The sequence below is a fragment of the Maniola jurtina genome, chromosome 8 (genome assembly GCF_905333055.1).
Source record: "Maniola jurtina chromosome 8, ilManJurt1.1, whole genome shotgun sequence".
Classification (NCBI taxonomy): Eukaryota; Metazoa; Arthropoda; class Insecta; order Lepidoptera; family Nymphalidae; genus Maniola; species Maniola jurtina.
The window spans coordinates 7,167,626-7,187,948 of NC_060036.1; the positions used below are offsets into that span (position 1 = coordinate 7,167,626).

Here is a 20,323-nt window from a genome sequence, read left to right on the forward strand (position 1 = left end):
TCGAGGGTATTATAAATTTTTAATTTACACTTGTTCATACAGCAATCGCAAAAACACCACTTAGATAAAGATATTATTAATATGCAAATAAGTAAAACAGTTTTACGATATTATACAGAATCTGTGGCGTTTATCCCGGCACCCTTACATCGTTGCAAACCCGGTGTCGTGTCCCGGTATGTATGTACCTACTCGGTGTAGTAACTAATCCCGAGGGCTAAGTCCCGGGGGACTGTACCTTGTGTAGAGTCCTTTAAAGAGTAACATTTGCACTTTTGCTTTTTAAACACCAAAAGATCATACAGGAATAAGATCATAAACCAGTCGAAATTCAGAAACGTAAAAACTCGAGTGAAAATTAGTAGGTCTAGACAAAATATGACATAATATTATCCTGGATTACTGTGAGTAATATCTGAAAAACCCTTTAACAATAAGAATCGAACTCCATGAAAACCCACTTCCATTCAGTAAGTATTTGGTACATACTTACATGCAATAAACTTATATGTGGTATAAATGACAAATTATACATACTTCTTAACACTATCATAACAATGGGTAGGTACTACTTAACTAACTGTAAAAATGGAAACCCTGTTTGGTATTTTTAAAATCGCTAAACATTAAAATTTTGACATAAAGACCAGATAAATACATCACTTTACTACAAAAATACATTTACATTCAAACAATTTAAATAACACTTTTCAATTTTATTGAAAAGTTGCAGCTGTAACTTGTCTTTGACATTCATAAGTTCCACATATTTTGTTGCAAAATTTTAACAATTTATCTACTTAATATACAAATATTGTCAACTTTTATAACAGTATGAAAAATACACGGTGCAAACAAGTCGGACTATTAAAATTCTCATACAAATATTGTAACTTAAAAGTACCTTAATCATTAGAGCCTTCAGAATATCCATTCCTTGCTTTCCATCCCATCTTCAAACCAAGCTTGACTTCCGTCATCGGCATTCAAAAGCTTTCTGCCATTTGCAGAGTAACAAACTCCATTGTGGAGTGAACAAGACCTAAAATCAAATCTACTCAACAAATCATATGCTGAGGGATGGCCGTTTCTTCCGCACACTCTTATTGCTGAGACCCAGAATGGTACCGATTACCTGGATAAAGAAACATTATTTTATAGTAAGAAAGATCTTTATAAAACAATAAAAAATAAAATAAATGATCAGTAATAAATTTGTTTTCACATTGTTACTCAGTATTTCGTGCTTATCATCACGATAGAAATGTTTGAGTAGGATTTTTATGTGCGAATGGAAAACTTCGTAAGACAAATGTAAATCTGCCGAAAGCATAAACAAGTCAAAGATAGATAGATCAATTTAACGACTGTTTGATAACGATTGTTTGGCAATTCCTAATGGGTTTACGCACATTGATATTTATTTAACTTACAGTTAAAAATAGGCTTCAATTACAAGCTGATTCAATTCATGAGATGGGAGAAATAATAACAATCAAAAATCAGGAAAATCAAGCAATATATATAAAGATTGCTTGCTTTTCCTGCTTCTTTAGTAGTGGGAGGGCGGGTGGTGCACATCGCATGATGCGCGTTGTAGCACACATATTTGTCGGTTTGGACGGATTTCAGCTTTAGCTTGTAGTTCCTTGTTTCTATAATTCCGCAAAGTATAACGCCTGCTTAAATGCAAAAACCGTCCGCTAATAACAGAAGAATCGTGCAGGAAATCGCTGTATACTTCCTCCTTCGGACCTGTTTCCGCACTTTAGACGTTGTCACCCGTTATACATGATTTATTCCTATCCTATTTTCTATGAATATCTTTACAAGTAACTCTATTTACCTTCGATACAGAGTAGGCGGCAAGCTTGCGACGTGGCGTCGGCATTAACATGGCAAGGGCGCGGGCTTCACGCAGTAGCGCGTGGAAAGCGAGAGCAGCGCCTGCGCAGGATTCCGCTGCAGACACCTCGTAGAACTGACAGCCGAACCTCAGAGACATCTCTTGACCTTCTTCAGTCTTTACAACCCTAGTATAAGACAAAATAATTACTGTATAACTGAATACGATTATTTTTACCTAAATTATACGACTTTATCTGACACGGGCAGCACGTATTTATGGCAAGGTAAAACTATCACACTTTAGCAGAAATAATAATTATGCCTGAGCCAAACCTTTTAATATTAGGAAAGATTTTTTTTGTGATATGTGCTAATATAAAAAGTTTTATTTAATATTTTTCTGTTTTCAATTTAAAGCATCATTACTGTGACCATAATCGACGCCTTTTGGTCCTTCTAACCGGTGATCATTTTTTGTGGCAGGAATTTAAATAACTTAAATATAGACTTCTCGGAAGTTTCAAAATGAGACAGAAATCTGTACTTAAGAGATAAAATTACGACCTTTTACCACGTTATGACTGCTAAAGTGTACTATGGGCGAGATTAGTGTTAAATTATCGCGCCACACGCGATATGCAGATAGGAGGGAACAGTTATGTTGCATGTAAACCACCAAATTTTCGTCATTATTAAAATTTTGAATCACAAAAATACCAATGCTTTCTCATTTAATTTTATTTATAAATTCAATAAGTTTCTAGAATTTTTAAATAAAATCAAATGAGAAAATACTGTATAAGGTACTTAAATCATAAAGCACCATTGAATGTTCGGAAAAGAATTTTTCAATACTAGGTCGTATTGCGTCAAAAATATTAAGTTAGTATTGAGAGCGGTATGCAAGTAATTTTTGGTATCATAACACTATCGCAGAAATGCATGAAAGTGGCGCCAATTCCCAATCCTACCATCAACGACTGTAATACATATAACAAGTAGACAACAAAGACACGAATCCGATACGATTTTTCACTTAAGATCACAAGAAAAGTAGGTAAATACTTAACTAAATAATGAAGGTATTAATTAGGTTTAATTTTAAGATAAAGTATGACCACCTATGACACTATAATATATACCTATTTCGCAAATGTTGAAGGATTAATCAAAACAACCAGAGCTCTAACCATAGAGACTACTTATGTGAGCTATCGGTTCTTACCTATGAGTTGTAATCGAATTAGTAGTCTTATCGACATCGTATAGTATAAAAGGGGAACTCATGTCGCCACTCTGACGCTGTGTAATATGCAGCTCAAAGTAAAAGTGGCATAACTACATAATAATGTCCCATAACAGTAATATTCCTACCGCGCTATAATGTCATAATATTTACATTTATGTGTATTACCAGTAGTAGCTAGCAGCTCCGCTTACGGGCATTTCGAGATAAAATATATTTACTATTAATAAAACTGTTCCGAGGTGAAAAGTCTGTGTAAAGTTATCTGAAATGTTAGTTTCGGCTTTCTAAAATCATTAAGATGTTCGAGAATTACGTCCTACTCGTAACAGTAGTAACAAACTGCGTTGAATAATATCAAATCATATCACGTAATTTGAACCAGAGTATAGGGTATCCGGTATAAAATCTGCACCTTGTAAACTATACGTCCTTACAGTATGTATTATTAGGACAAGACTCAAGTGTTGTGGTTAGTAAAACCGTGGCACCTGAGTTGAGGTAATTCCTAGTATACAATTGTGGGCATAATATTATCATTACATTATAAAACAAAATTTATAAAGGTTTACTTGTTTACAGTATCATGGCGTAAAATATATACGATAGGTGCTACTCACAGGTCTCTATTTCTAGAAAAAGAGGAGAAGAAAACTTTTAATAGGATACTAGCTGATGTCCGTGACTTCATCCATGTGGATTTAGGTTTTTAAAATCCCGTGGGAACCCTTTGACATTCCGGAAAATCAACGACGCGGATCGTGTAGATCATAGCAGATCTCGATATTTTGCTTACCTGGCGTGTTCCAAGTCCCTTTTGTTTCCCAGCAAAGTAACAGCGGCGCATCCAGGCAGCCTAGTTCTTTCCAGAAGTGCTAGAAGCTCAGCTGCCGCCAAAAACGATCTTCGGTCACACACTGAGTACACTATCGCAAAGGCGTCACCCCACCGCAGATGTTCCGCCAAACAACCTCTTTTCTGCACAAAGAAAAACTTCTATGATGGAACAAGACCCTTTCTCATGACATTACAGAACATTTAAATTGAATAAAAATCTTCCCACATTTTCTTTTATAGCAATTTTTTAAGGTTTTCCAAATCTGTCTGGAAACTTTCGAGGGTTCTGTTCTCGACCGGAGGCTTATAGTAAGTTGTCAACGGGGCTCTATTATAAGTCTCCGTTGTCCATGCGTCCATATGTCTATCAGCGCGCAGGACCTGTAATAGGTAGAGCTGAAATTTCCAGAGTGTGTATTTCTATTGGCGCTATAACAACAAATAATTCAAAATGTCCGCCATGTAAATTTAAAAAAAAGTACATAGTGTTATATCTTGCACTATGGTGTGGAACCCGTCGAGTGCGAGTTCGACTCTACTTGACGGTTTTTTTACAATGAACTAAGAGTATCACATACCGCACATCCACAAGTATCCAAAACTTCAACTTCGGACGCAACACCGTCAAATGACACGCGGTGTTGATATAAAAAATCTGCAACAAAAATAAACAGTTAATTTTATTTTATTCAACCGAATTTTGCCTGTGATCTAAGATTGAAGTAGACTGTCTAATCTGGAAGGAGTATATAGCAGTATTATTAGCCCCCTGCTGAGTTTGTGGTTTGAACGCGAAATCGTATCGTAAAGTATGATGGGAACCAGCCATGACCAAAGTCTCCAAACATACGTACCACGAGCCAATTTAATTATTTTCCAAACAAATTGACCCACACAGTAGGGTATCGAACTTGAGGCATCTCACTTACAAGACAACAACGCTCATCAATGCACCATGGAAATAATGTATTAGGTGTTTAAATTATTTGTTATTTATTTTATTAGATCTAAGTACATTTTCATTAATCAAAATAATAATTAATACTCATTTAAGTATTAAATAGCTGTGTTTTTTTTTGGATTCTCAAACCGAAAATTAAAATTTCATAATTCGTAAATTAAAACCATTATATTAACATTAGTTTAGTTTTTACGATTAAAAGCACTATTGACAATTAGCATGGCGCTGACGCGACCTTGAAATTATACATAGTTATATAATACCTATTTACCTGATTAGGGAACAAATGTTGCCGAAATTGTCTTAGTGATATCGTAATCAATGTTTTGTAAGAAAATTATTTATAAATAAGATAAGAAAAGTTGAGCAAACTTTTCGTGAAAAAATAATTTCGTATGAAATAAGATTTTTCACGATCGTCCTTGAAGGTTATTAAACACAAAACTCTTGTGAAAGACGCACTCCCATTGCATTAATCACGGGCTAGATTGCGAAAAGAAAGGGATTATGTAATATGCGGGGAATTTTAAAATTCTACGCAATCTTTTGAGTGTCAATGGCCGTTTTAGTGGCGCCGCGCGGCCCTCCAGCCTTGGCTACAACTAATTCACTTGCCAATTTCGCAAATAAACTATTGGCATCTAGCACTTGGCAGATGATAAGGGCTTAGCGATATCAAAATAATAATAAACGTTAGTGCACTCAAACTTCTAAGTAATTCAAAGTACAGTTAGATTTCGTAAATAACATCATTTTGAACGCATGTTAGCCTACTTTTTACTCAACTATTGAAATAAACTATATGGGAAGTAAGTAAGTATGTATTAGGAGGAAATTATATGACATTATCGGGCGCAAACTATAATAATGTGGCCTGTAAATCTCAAAGCTCCAGATTCTCTGTGCTGGCTTCTTTAGGTGCCAACGTATTGTCTCTAACTAATACTTATTATGACTAGTGTTTGAATAAGTGTATATTATTTATAAAGTTATTTTCCATTTAAATATACTAATATAGGTACTTATGAGCTAGATATTGTCAAAAATTAAATATAAGTATTAAATTAATAAACAAATTGTACTAAGTTCTACTAACCTCCCGTGGAGCTGTATTCTCCGATGTATCTTTTGGTAAGATAACGAACTACAATGGCTGAAACAAAAAGAAATTGAAATTAATATTGTAATGAAATTGACTAAACTTACTTAAACACGCTTTCGCAATGTTCATTGCGAAATCAGCTAAGGTTCATTGTTCAATGTTATATTTAATCTTATTTTATTGAAGAAAATAGAAAATGAAATGCAAGTTTGCGACAGAGAAAGCAATTAGCAAGTAATCGGTAAAGGTGTTACAAAAGTTGTATTCTTGAATAAATTTATAACTACGAGTTTCAATTAGAGGGAAAGCTGACAAAGGGCTAGTCATTAACATGAATGCTTGAATTGCCTAATCGAATACTACAACTAGGTACACCCAACAAAGTAAATCTACTTATTGAGCAAAAAAAAAAATTTATGGAATACAAATCAATAAAGGCACATAATGAGTATTTACAATCTATCGATCAAACAGTTTTAATATAAAAAAAATTTTTTTTTTACTTATTCATTAGCCACTAATGAATGATTAACAACATGGTTTAAAAATTATAAGTCACACATTTATATTTATTACGAATCCAAAGAATTTACAGTCACAAAGACAAGGCACGTTTAGGTATTTTCCGATAAGTACTTAGTAGGTATAAACTCCATTAAATTATTTTGATTTATACAAGGAATCTTCAAAGTTACATTACTCTACAGTTACTGTTATCAAAGTGAAAACTTCTTTAGGTTCTTCACTGATATGCTAATTACATATAATATGACGTGTTGCGCGTATGATATGCGCGTTCGATAAGTAGGTAATATTATTTCATAGTGTTAAGTTTTCATTTCTTTCTGCATTCCCCAGTAACTGCCTTTTTTTAACCCCCGATCCAAAAAGAGGGGTGTTATAAGTTTGACGTGTGTATTTGTGTATCTGTTTGTGGCATCGTAGCTCCTAAACTTATGAACCGATTTTAATTTAGTTTTTTTTTTGCTTGAAAGGTTGCTTGATCGAGAGTGTTCTTAGCTATAATCCAAGAAAATCGGTTCAGCCGTTTGAAAGTTATCAGCTCTTTTCTAGTTACTGTAACCATCACTTGTCGGGGGTGTTATAAATTTTTAATTTACACTTGTTACCGACACAGTTCACGACAGTTAGAGAACTTGTAACAAAATGCCGACGCTTCGACGATACTGACAGGTGTCAAATGGGCCTACATTTGATGATAGCCTGTGAACCACCTATTTTTCTTGGATTTCACGTCATCCATAGCCGTGTCGTCGATTTAGGATCAAACCGAGAGTTCCCTCACTCTAGTTCACTTTGGTACACTGTTCATTCGCCAAATACAATGATTACTACAATAATTACTAAATACTTGGTTACAGTGATAACAATACGTCAACTGCATTTTATTTAGTATCAAAACAACTGCTGCAATAAAGGATAAGGCAAATAAATTGTTCACTCTAGCCTTTCATTAGGGCACGTCGGCATTATCACCTCTGATTGCTTTGCTTAATTTTATTATCATTTCATGTAATTGAGACCAATATTAACCATGGTAACTTGAATTATGTTTTATACCTTAATTTTTTTACCTTGCATCTCTACAGAAATATAAAACTATTATTTATTTTATGGCTAGATGATGCCTGCGACTTCGTCCGCTGCATTTAGGTTTTATAAAAACCTTGTGGGAATTCTTTGATTTTTCAAGATAAAAAGTATCCTATGTCCGTCTCCAGGATGCAAGTTATCCCTGTACTCACGACTTCATCCACATCAATCATAGGTTTTGCTTTTTTTGAGAATCCCTTGGGAACTCTTTGATTTTCCGGGATAAATATAACATATTATGTCCACCACCGGGATGCAAGACTTTTTGACGGGTAGCTATAGGTTAACATTGGTTAAACAGAAAATCAGACAGACACACTTTTACATTCATAATATTATCATGGTAGTATAGTTTTTAATCCCTACTCAGAAGTAAGTATTGAAAAATCCGTCATTTATTCTTTTTTTTCTAATAAGTATTTTTGTAACCGACACTAACTTTATACTTCGTTTGTCATCATCATCATCTCGTCTCATAACCCCTGCATTTTATTAAGCGTTGCCAACACTAAGCACTTGGCGTGGAACTGTGTATGTGACAGAACAATAAAAATGTCATTCCAACTTTATTAACGAGCTTCTGCTATAATATAATACATTGCATTTATGTTCCTAATATAAATAGCAAAGTCACGAAATATACAATTTTACGTTGCTACATTTTTGTAACAAAAAGGTTTGTTTTTAACCCCCGACCAAAAAAGAGGGGTGTATCTGTGTATCTGTCTGTGGCATCGTAGCGCCTAAACGAATGAACCGATTTTAATTTAGTTTTTTTTTGTTTGAAAGGTGGCTTGATCGAGATTGTTCTTAGCTATAATCCAAAAAAATCGGTTTAGCCATTTGAAAGTTATCAGCTATTTTCTAGTTACTGTAACCTTCAGTTGTCGGGGGCGTTATACATTTTTAATTTACACTTGTAATTTAGGTGGTGCGCATTGGTGATAATTACTCAGATTGCAGTTGTTTCTAATTTACAGTTTAAAAACTCAATACCAAATGTAGAAAAAGAGTTCTAGCTGCGATTTATTTTATAAATTTACTAGCATGGAACTTTTAATAAATTCACTGAAATAATAGATTTTCCTTTAATATTATTATACCAGGCAACTTGTACGTATTATCGAAACATGCAAAATAAACTTCAACTTGGGAGGAAAGCAATTAAACTAACAAGCACTTTCACTGCTGATAACAGTCAAGGTAGTGAACAGCAACTTTTGAAATCGAAGTAAAAATTAAGTTTTATTAATTGGACGTAATTAATGATTATTTGTTGATATTTGTATTTATATACGTCGTATTCAAGTTTATGTAGTACCACTAGCATACTCACACCGTCACGCGTCTTCAAAGACTTTATTTTATTTATTTCATCTAGGACAACTATTATCTGTTTTAGTACCTATGTGTAGGACTAGAATAGATAAATATTCAGTGGTGGGACTCTACCAGCGCTGCAGACCAAGAAGAGCCTGCAAGAAATCTTAAAAGCATTACAAATGTGATTTTCAAAATGATTCAAATATTAGGATACGGGTACTTTATTTTACGATCGTTTTTATGCAGTGAAATGGAATAGGTACTGTGGATCGCGAGATGAGGAGAGATGTGGAAATAATCGCATTAACTCCCAGAACACACCGGAATGGTAACTGTAACGAGGTCTATAACGGTATATCAGGAGACAAGGCGAATTTAAGCGATCATGCTTGCTGAATACGGTAGCTGAAGGCGAACGTTAATTAAGAGCATCGACTAAGGTGATCGAGACTTGATCCTAACCTGTCCCACAAGACATGTTAATTGGAAACCAGAAAATTTAGCCCAATTATAAATCTCTACTTTCGGCCGATTAACATTCTGATAAGGTACGTAAAAAAGGTAAAATATCTCCCATTCAAACTTAGGGTAATCATAGTGACTCAAGCAAGACCACTGACAATGTTGAACTGATATTTAAAATGTTACAAGTTTGTATATCACCTTGGCCTTGTCCGTGTCCATTTCTAACAATGTGATCTTATCTGTTGGCATATTTAACAGGGGTCTCTCTGTCACTTACTCCATACAATCGTAGTTCCAATTTCATTTGAATATTAAGCAACCAAAGTCCATGAAATTTTGCAGACATATTCTAGAAACTAATATCAGTGCCTCACTCTCAACTCAATATGTAGTTTCAAAATTACAGGAGCTCAAAGATTTGTATGTGAATTTTTAAGACCGCGTAACTTTGAAACCGAATATTTTAACAGAAATCTGGAAAACCACAGGCATAGATATTAGTTTCTAGAATATGTCTGCAAAATTTCATGGACTTTGGTTGCTTAATATTCAAATGAAATTGGAACTACGTTTGTATGGAGCGAGTGACGGAGAGACTCCTCTTAACAAGCCTCTTTAGTATTACAACCTGCCGTAAAATAAAAAAGGATTCGACCCCACTTTCTCCTAAATCACAGACATCAGTGACCTACTAATTTGAATTTCTATGCCTGTAAGTATTGACAGTGATATGTTTCTAAACAATGATATTTGCCTGCATGACCTGGAAATCCAAAAACTGAATGCTGTTATTACACGTCAGGTTCGTGTCAAAATTAAAGACACTAAAATATGCAACTATTCATTGAGCTTTTATGAATAGGTACATCACTAATTGTGTCGTATGTGAAACATCGCTTAGGTATACCAAAAAAGATATTCATAGAGACAGTCATTATCAACATTCTTTACGCTAAACAATTTTAGACACTGCGTAACGAAAATATCTCCCACGCTATTAAAAAAACCGGCCAAGTGCGAGTCAGACTCGCGCAGTGAGGGTTCCGTACTCGGGATTTTTCCAACATTTTGCACGATAAATCAAAAACTGTCATACATAAAAATAAATAAAAATCTGTTTTAGGATGTACAGGTAAAGCCCTTCATATGTTACCCCCCCCCCCCCCCCCACTGGTTATAGTTATCTTATTTTGAAAATTGAAACACATTTTAATTTTTTTTAAAGGATGTTACCACAAATTCGCGGTTTTCAGATTTATTCCTGTACTTGTGCTATAAGACCTACCTACCTGCCAAATTTCATGATTCTAGGTCAACGGGAAGTACCCTATAGGTTTCTTGACAGACAGACAGCAAAGTGATCCTATAAGGGTTCCGTTTGAGGTACGGAACCCTAAAAAATATGAGGAATAAAGTATGACGAGGCATGCAAAATACGCTTTGAGATTATTCGTGTGTGTAGTAAGCACTTGAGCAGTGTTGTAGCTGTAGAGACGGGTGTCCCAGCAGACGTTTGACCGGCTGACTCACTCCATCAGTCAGTGGCCAGTGGCACGCGGCTGCCGCAAATAAATATAACTGCAACTGGCATTTAGACGTTCTCGATCTACAAATCGAAACGCATTCTGCGAGTTTTATGTCGTGTATAATACACGGCCTGATTTGATATCTATTTACATCTCGATCTGATATGCGCGATATGGAACGAATGCCTGACAATACAATAACATTAGCTCACATTTTAAAGATAGGTACGCTTATAATTTTAACCGTTGTGCCTTAAAGCTTTTGAGATCATGACATTTTTAGCTTATCAACGACATATTTCAAGTTAATTTATAGGTAGGTATATTTTCTCGTCCCGTCCCATTAAACATTAGCAGGTATTGTTTCAAATTGATTTAAATTGTCATTGTATTAATTAATTCATAAATTATGAGAATTCAGGAGTATTTCAGGAGTTTCAAAATTTATATTAATTTTTAACACTAAATTAAATAGCTTATAATATAAATCTAAAATTATCTTATTATTCTTTATAGCAAAGTTATGAACAATGATTTAAAGGAGTAGATATACTTACTGATATTTATTAATATAGGATTGATTAAGTATTAGATAAATTTCTATTGTATTTTATTACCATAAAATAACAGTAAGCTCTAACTTATTATGAGATAGAAACGTTAATCCTTCTTTGTCAATATTGGCCACATCTGTTACTTAATCAATGGTGACATTAGTCAAATCATCTTACTCAAAGTATCTTAATTGTTATGATAATACGCTGAGTGTTTCCAAAATGATATCCGAATGCCACCACGATAAATCAATTTCACTCAGCAGCTTTCGCCAACATATTGTTTATACTTTCTATTGCATAGACATTATTTATTGCCGAATAGCCACTTTTCACGGGTTACTTATCAATTATGTTAGGCTGTTTATTAACATAATATATAAATTAATCAACATTAATTTTGTAACTTATTACATAAACAATAAAGTTACATTATTTTCTATAAGTTTTCTTGGTCTACGAAATTGAACTTCGAGTGTGTATTCATGCATCTTCTAGACAAGCGCGTCACATTTTTTTATATGAATAAAAATATAATTACATAATAATTATCTCACATAATTATTATCAATTTCATAGAGAAGCAATATTTTTTTCGCAAAAATATCATATCTTTTGCAATTATCAATATATGTCATCTCATATCACATGCCAAAAATATGTTGACCTACATTTTATTTATTGATACTCTAATATGGTTATCGTATCGATATCTGAATTGCATTTTCATTTTATGGTAACCTGAAAATTATGTTTTTTTTTTTTTTTAAATTAAGAAGTACCTACAATATTACATTTATTTAGTTATTTCTAAAAAGGTCAGTATTATATGACATAGTAACATGCTCGTCAGTATTGTATATCCTAATAATCCGTTGCAAATTATTTTTTCATGCCTACTTTCTCTTCACTTCCTAACTGTAAAATATAATTGCACTCACAGAGTTTTACATGGTTAACACTATGCATATTATATTATGGCAACTTCATTATTAAGTATTTAATTTATGATTTTACAACTTTAAGCTTATTATACCACTGTACTTATAACATCGAATTAATGAACATAAATGAGCTATAAATGTGTTCCTAATAAAGTGCAGAAGATAATAATGACTTTAATTATCTTAAACTGAGATTAAATCAAAATTGACAATCAATCAATATTTTTACGATGAAGAAATTCGCCACCACATTTTAATGTGCTAAAGTATAAAGATTTTATGTTATTGCATAAGGTATTAATTAAGTACAAGAATAATTTGTTTTAGTGCCTTTATCAAATTAAGATAGTTAATTAACTATATTGAAAGAGATTCGTATTATGTAGAATATAAAGTGATACAATATTGGATACTGATATTAAAATTGATCTTAAAATTATATTCCATCACTGCCCCATAGTTGTACATATTAATGGTAGAACTTCACTTGAGATGATCAAATTATATTGACTTAATTTAATTATAATTCATCAGATTAACAATTTTAGCCAGCAATTTACATAGAAAGTTGATAAACATATTACTTTTTCTGTATATTCATACCTAGTTATTATATTATTTGCATAACAAACGTATCGATCAATTTATTTAAACATCTTAAAATATGCAACTAAAACGCGCTCCATTTTTTACGCAGTGTTGATCAATCGAATTTGGATGTCAATTCGCTCGCTTTTCAAATTTAAATATTAGTCTACTGGACTAATTTAATGACCAAAGGTATAGCGCCTGGTGGGACTTCGGCTGTGTTGGTGTTAGCTGGCGGGCGTGCTCTGCCTTTTTTGAGTGTTTTTTTTTTGTTAAAACTGACTGGAAAGCGCTCTAAGGGGGTGCCGTGCGTATGTCGGCAAGCGCCGGCACAGACGGGGTTCATACTTGTATATTCTAACTAACTTGTTACAAATAACTACAAACTTGACATTGGCTAATCTTTGTAAAGCCAGACGAGAGAGTGAAAAAAAAAAGCGCCTGGTGCGGGAGGGTGACAGTTGTCAAAAGTTGACGAATCACTGAGCTCTCGCGTCACGTCATCACTACCCTCTATCTATTGCAGGGACTTAGTTATGCGCTATGCCCGTACCTTAATTGCATAAAACAAAAACTTCGAAGAAGTTGACATCTTTGTCCTATCTGAAGGTAGATATAAAAAAGTATTTATTGATGTTTAAAATAAAGAAAAAATTAAATGATTAAAATATTCGGTGTTTATGATAAGTGTTTTTCATTTACTTATCCCTCCCTTATTTTGTAAACAATACTTACTCTTTTTATTAATTTTTTTTATAAAATCACACATTCTTAGTTGTTTTTAATCACTGTACAGTTTAAGTCCTTTGTTTATAATATTAGGTTAAGTATGTTACCCTAGTTCTATTGCTAAGCTGTGGATAATGTACGTCATTATATATTTGCCAATATTGTTTGATAGGTTTAAGTTATAGTTTTAATGCATAATATGTAATTGTATACTGTTCCAAATAAATAAATAAAAAATTGCTATTTTGTTAACATATTCTAGCAGCGCTGAATAATCAGTGGCTAATATCTGAGAGATGCGTCAACGATCTATGTCTGCTCATTAAGATAAACACATCGCCCCCTCAATACGTTGTTCGTACAGTAATAATATTTTAGTGATGGAATATGACTACTAGACCTGCATTTGGAATGCGTCGAGTTGAGCATTCTATTTTATGACCCTGACTAACATTCCCTTGTGACACTCCGGCGATTTACGCGTAAAAGGTACCAATTTTTTGAAATAAGGGAATGTTTATTTGGGCAAATCAAGTTTTGAGTTTTCAAAAATTTTAATACTATCCATTAATGGAAAGTCTTATCTCCAGAAAGATTCAGATTACTATTAAGTAATATCACGTATCAACAGAAGTTATAACCATAATCATCAAGATAGTTTATCAACCATTGCTGCAATGGGCAATTTTTTTTAATATGCGGCTAAGAATAATTTTTACTCGGTACATGAGACCCCTCTAATATCAACTGTTCTTGCTGGGCTTACGTCGGAATTCTGAAAATTAAAAAAATTGGGAGCAACAGAAGTGAAAACTTAAAACTACATATTAAATAACAAATGGCTATTTTTGGGGATATTAAATTAATCGTAGGTACTTTGTGTCAAAAATTAAAATGTGACAGTTTTTTAAAGTGAAACCATTAACATTACTTTAGTTTTTAATCTATCACTTGCATGTTAGTGACGCTACCTTGAAGTTTTACCCATTTCAAAATCGCCCAGTGCGCCTAAAGAAGTTTTCACTTCAAAAAATGATGTTGAAAATACCAACTCTGTTACCTCACTGCGCATTACTGGTTAAAAATATCATGCCTTAAAACTTCTTGTCTAAGATGATTGACGACTTCCTCAATTGCTACAAACAGAAAGTGCGCGTTTAGATAAAAATGTTAATCGATATTTTCTAGTTTAGTGGAAAATACGCATTTTGCTAATAGGTAAAATAGGTTAATTTCAGCAAAATTTGATGATCAGACCTGCCGAATCCAGCACTCAAAGCCAAACTGCTATGACAAAATAACCTGTGTTACCTTTATCTAAAAAAATCAAAGAAGAACATTGTATGAGAAGGTAGGTACCCTGTGCAGGAACCTATTTGTCTAGAGAATTCATATGTCTCGCTACAGTTTATTCTGTGCATTGTTTTACTGAACACACTATCTTGTTTGCACTACAATTCCATGGAATCGGCCACCAGCCCTATTGACACTAGGTACTTGTTATCAATAAAATAATATATGTCTGCGACGCTACGCCTATGGCTGACTGATAAGAAATAAGTAGGTACCTACCTACCATAAGTGCATTTTAGAGCGTGAAGAAAACAAACATTTTCCATTACATGCACTGTTTTGTTGTTAAGCATAAGCGTAACTTATTTATATTTCTTAGCTACATTTATTCGCCTAGCCTATGTCAAAGTCTATGATATCGGCTACCTACCCCAATTAGTAGAGCAGAACTTAAACCCATTGAATCCTGAATCGGTTTAGGGTAGAAGACAACGCTTCATACAAATAGCATTGAATTATGTACCTACTTAAATATATTGAGTATATTAGGTTTACTTATAATATACATTATGCAAGATCAAATTGTCTTCAAATCAAAACAAAATAAGGCTTCCCTTAACTTAAACAAAAACAATTGAAAAATGAAGGCCCCATAAAATATAATACGATTTATGTTCGGTACCCAATTAATTTAATCACCATTGTTGATATCAGATCACTATTGTAACCAAGATCAAAGGATTTAATTATAAGTCTGAACGGTCAATAATTTCGTGTGATTAAAAAGCACATGTTCCCAAAATAAATCAAGGAACTTTTTTCAAGCCATTAGAGGTAATTGATTTCGGCATCCTGACCAGGGTCAAACAAAAAATAGCTTAAGGCGAGATCCAGCCATGCGTCATTAAAGCTTTATTAGCCGTCAGATCAAATTTATTTATAAAAAAGGATGTCATCAGGAAATCTTGGATGCCATCGAAATTAGGCAGCTGTTCTCATCAATTTGATTGGTGGTACTCACCTGATTTGCCGGTTCGTGCACTGCCCAGGACCACGACTCTTATTCGATTAACTGTCATCTTCATTAGTCTTTAATCACTGCACTGCAAAATAAGTCAATATGTCATTTAAGCCCAGCTTAATGGATCGATTGAATTGTTTCTGGACGGAGTATAAACGATCGTGTTAGCGTGAATGGTGAATCAGCTGTTAAAAATGGCGGACGCACGCGCGCACAACGCACCTGCTAGCGATCGACTGCAGTGAGAGGACATGTTATTGGCGCTTAGCGCAGTCGCAATGCAAAGTTCACCTATCGAGTGGAAATGTAGTTGATAGAGTTAGTCAAAATATAATTTGTCTATTATTGATGTGTGACTTTTCTGTAAGTGAAACAATCTATGAAGTGAAGGTAAACATTCTCTTCATAAGTGTAAAGATATCAATCAAATAGAATGCATCGCTGAATTTCAAATAGAAGGAATTCATATTTAAGCCTAATTGCGCTTGAAAATTAAATCCCACTCACATGCTCGAACATGTTAAATTCTAAAGATAAATATTGGCTTGTCGAATCGCAGAAGCAAACTGTCATATCGATTTTATTTTCAAGACTAGCTGATGCCCGCAGCTTCGCCCGCGTGGATTGGTCAGATCCCCTGCAGCATCAGGATTGAGGAGTTGGACTCCAAATTTTTTATGAAACAATGTCGCAAAGTTCCTCTATCGATTAAAAAAGAAATGACGCAAATCGTTTCAGAAATCTCGGAGATTTCGATGTACATAGGTAGAAAAACACAACTCCCTTTTTGAAAGTCGGTTAAAAAGTAGCCTATGTTACTCCCTTGTCAATTCTCTACTTGTCTGTGAAAATCCCGTCAAAATCGGTTCAGCCGTTCCCAAGATTAGCCTTTTCAAACAGACAGACAGACAGACAAAAATTTAAAAAACGTGTGATTCGGTTATAGTATCGTTCAAATAACCATATGACTTTAACATGCGGTAGTTATTTCGAAATTACAGACAGACACTCCAATTTTATTTATTAGTATAGATTACTTACTTATATCTTCTTATAAATACTACTAATGAAAAAATTCACATCCTAATTGACAGATCACCTAGAAAAAATTAGAGTTCACAAAAAGTTTACTAGTCTGCTTGTCACGCCGCCGCTTTTGTAAAACATTAATCTCGATAAAATCTCAATTAGAAGTACATATAAGAATTGTGACAAGTTTGTCAGCAGATATTACGGTTATGTGGCTACGGGTAAAGTTAATTTAGCAAGGAACGGTGTCATTCTTTAATAAGGTGGTGGTGCTAAGATGAAATAACGATAACATTAATTAGTGTAGACTCATCTTTGAATAGAAACACAACTCGAAATGCAACTATTTATATTGTAAATTGTTAAAGTCATATTTTAAAATAATACATTTGAATACGTAGTCCGTTTTAAATGGTAAAATTCATTGGGTTGTAAATGCTTTTCTTTAAACAGAGGAAATGTACTAAATGATATTATAGTAGAACGGTTTCTGAGAATAATTGCAGATTTTTGAGAATTTACCCAAAAATTCAAAAGAATAAGGAAGATAGGGAGAAAAATATACCCCAGTATATTGTCACCAAGAAATAAACCTTAAATAAAATGACTACATTTTATAGAATTTTAATGAGATGACTGCAGATGTAAAAGAATTTTAACAAGCGCTTTTGGAACATTTTCTATTGTCTTCTGCAGATATTATTTGTAAAACCCCATTAAAAACCTAATAGGACAGACATTCAAAAAACGGGATCAACATTAAGATTTATGGAAACACGGAAACATACAAAACCAACTGTTTCCAGCGATTTCGTTCACGTGCATTTAAAAATCCCATTAGAATTCCTCAGAATCCTATCATAATGGAGGTCTTTTCTGTAACGTATTAAAGACAAGACCTACCTGAGAAATTTTAAAATCGAAAAATTAAAATCAAACTAAAATTTATTTATTACATGTAGTTTAGGTACTTGTCTCTTTCGCTACCTCTGTGACTCTACCACCGGTTCGGAATTTTTCTACTGAGTAGAGCCGTCAAGAAACTCACCAAGTTTCTAGACTCAGCCAGTCAGTGTTATATCAATTAGTCAGGTTATGTATTAGTTTAACCACCTAGGTTTTACACGGGTGGGCTCAGCTTAGACAAGTATGAATAAAACCTCAAATTCAAGATAATGAAACTCATATTGAATTGCAGTGATAAGTAACCAATTTTTTTACCGAAATCAAATCTGTTACTAATAGAATAGAAAATGAATTAATGTATTACTTATGTAATACGTGTGGTTAAAAGTTCACTTTTAAGTAAGTTATTGATTTGCACTGATCGCCATTGGTTTGCTATTACCCATTGAGGTGTTCCGTACCAAAAATGTGAAGATGAATTCAGCAAACCTTATGCCCAAAAGTAAAGGGGAATATTGAAAATTTTCAGAATACTTATTAATATTCTCTTAGCTAATTAAAAACTCATTGGATCAGAGGCGACGATTGACATCATTATTTTATTGTTACATAGTCAGGTTATTTACGGCATTATAGTAAAAATGGACGACAATATTATGCGGGCAGACGACACCTGTGGAAATTGTAAGTCTTCTTTGTGGTTACAAGCCCCCTTCGTGCCTTAATCGGATACTCGATGCGCCATACAGACTACTGTATCGACTTTTCATTTTGGTAAAGTATTTGTATTCCACAGTAAGTATTTGTATTCACAAGGTATAAAAGCCAAGCATCATAAACAATACCAATTAGCAGTTGTACGATCTTTTCACCTAACCAAAGATTAAGATTTAAGAACTTATAGTAGACTCGTGAATGTTTGTATGTTTTGGCTCATCGCCATCGGTTTCCTCATAGTCATGATTCCCAAGGTACTTATCGGATTTTGTCTTTCGATAAATAAGGCATCGCGTCGCATCGCAGGCTTCGTCAGCGTTCCGCGTAGGCTAATTATGACGATATCTTAGGATATCATGATGATAATTTATGGAGGGCTTCTACGCATTCCATCCAACGCTTTTTGACTTGCATTTTACTCTTATCTTCTAAGGCATCCACCTATATTATTATTTTTACTGCCGGGCTCTTGTATCTGGCATTCGTTCCCCATTGTGACTTATAAAACCCAACTGTGGTCTCTAGGCACTTTAGAGCGTCTAACTCGCAGTTTCTATGAGGGATGAAGCAGTCTGTATAATAATGCTTATCTGGCACATGTTGCGGAGTGAATAGAGAGGTATACTAGCTAAGCGGTGAAGGAAAGCATCGTGAGGTAACCTTCATGCTTGAGAGTTCTTCATAATATTCTCAAGGGTGTTAGAGTCTGCCAATCCGCACTTGGCCAGCGTGGTGGACTATGCCAACGAATAAGGTATCAGTTGCTCACAGATGTGTAGGTATTCGCCGTGTACAAATGTTGTGCACCGATCATAACATATTTGGTCTCGTTCCAAATTTATTAATAAATACACCATTTTTCATCGGTGGCAGTACACAGGTAACATGATTGGGTTCATCCGTTGCGAGTTAAGACCGACGTGACAGAAAAACGATGCGGCTACTGTTTCAACCTCGCGTCGGGTAATTTATTTGGTAGCTGTCCAATTTTTACAATGAAAAAAAATCTCAACAGTGTAATTAGTACTAGGTTTAACTTGCAAGGTTTTCAATAAGGTATTTATTAACTAGCATTTAATCGCGATTTAATCGCGTGGATTTTTTATTAATTGACATATTAGTTCTTTGTTTTCTTGGGATAAAGTGACACTTGGGTCACTATTTACATAGACCTTGACCTGCCTGACAAACAGACAGACAAATATTACCTACAAAAAAAAATTGGAATGGGTGTTTAGGTTTTACAGAAGCTTTCAGTTAGAACTAGTTTTTACTGAGTAAAACGCGTTTCTAAAAACGGAACTTTGACATTTACCTTACTAATGAGTTGGTTAAAATATTTTGATACCTTTTTTTCGTTTTACACAGAATGTAACATACAATTACGATAATATCCACATCAAGAAAAATACAGGATATCTTTTTGGAACAAAAGAAACGGCACGGTCTACTGAACTTACGGCAAATTATTAGTTGATGAATCTCCAATTCACAGAAAACCATCGGTTATTAGGAACAAAACCTTTTATTTCCTTAATTGCTTACAAACGTGAAATTAAGGTCGAAAAAAGTGCAACACTTTAAGTAGTCCTCCGAGAGGCTGCCCTAATTTTACTTTCG

The 20,323-nt window shown here is 34.0% G+C and overlaps 1 protein-coding gene across 1 annotated transcript; it reads right to left on the minus strand.

The window, feature by feature from the left end:
- Positions 1 to 697: 697 nt before the first annotated feature.
- Positions 698 to 16,317, minus strand: LOC123867621 (ras-related and estrogen-regulated growth inhibitor-like protein). The gene is made up of 6 exons (XM_045909730.1): positions 16,052 to 16,317; positions 5,989 to 6,045; positions 4,510 to 4,586; positions 3,891 to 4,072; positions 1,847 to 2,033; positions 698 to 1,135 (listed from the first exon to the last, which is right to left on the minus strand). The coding sequence occupies exons 1-6, from the start codon at positions 16,113 to 16,115 to the stop codon at positions 1,067 to 1,069; spliced, it is 636 nt and encodes a 211-aa protein (XP_045765686.1). The 5' UTR covers positions 16,116 to 16,317; the 3' UTR covers positions 698 to 1,066.
- Positions 16,318 to 20,323: the final 4,006 nt, after the last annotated feature.

Excerpts from the sequence above, each read along its gene's own strand:
- LOC123867621 (XM_045909730.1), bottom strand. The coding sequence starts at position 16,115 with ATGAAGATGACAGTTAATCGAATAAGAGTCGTGGTCCTGGGCAGTGCA. Across the intron at positions 6,046-16,051 it reads TGCACGAACCGGCAAATCAG|CCATTGTAGTTCGTTATCTT; the intron begins GTGAGTACCACC and ends TTTTTGTTTCAG. Across the intron at positions 1,136-1,846 it reads CCGCCTACTCTGTATCGAAG|GTAATCGGTACCATTCTGGG; the intron begins GTAAATAGAGTT and ends TTCTTTATCCAG.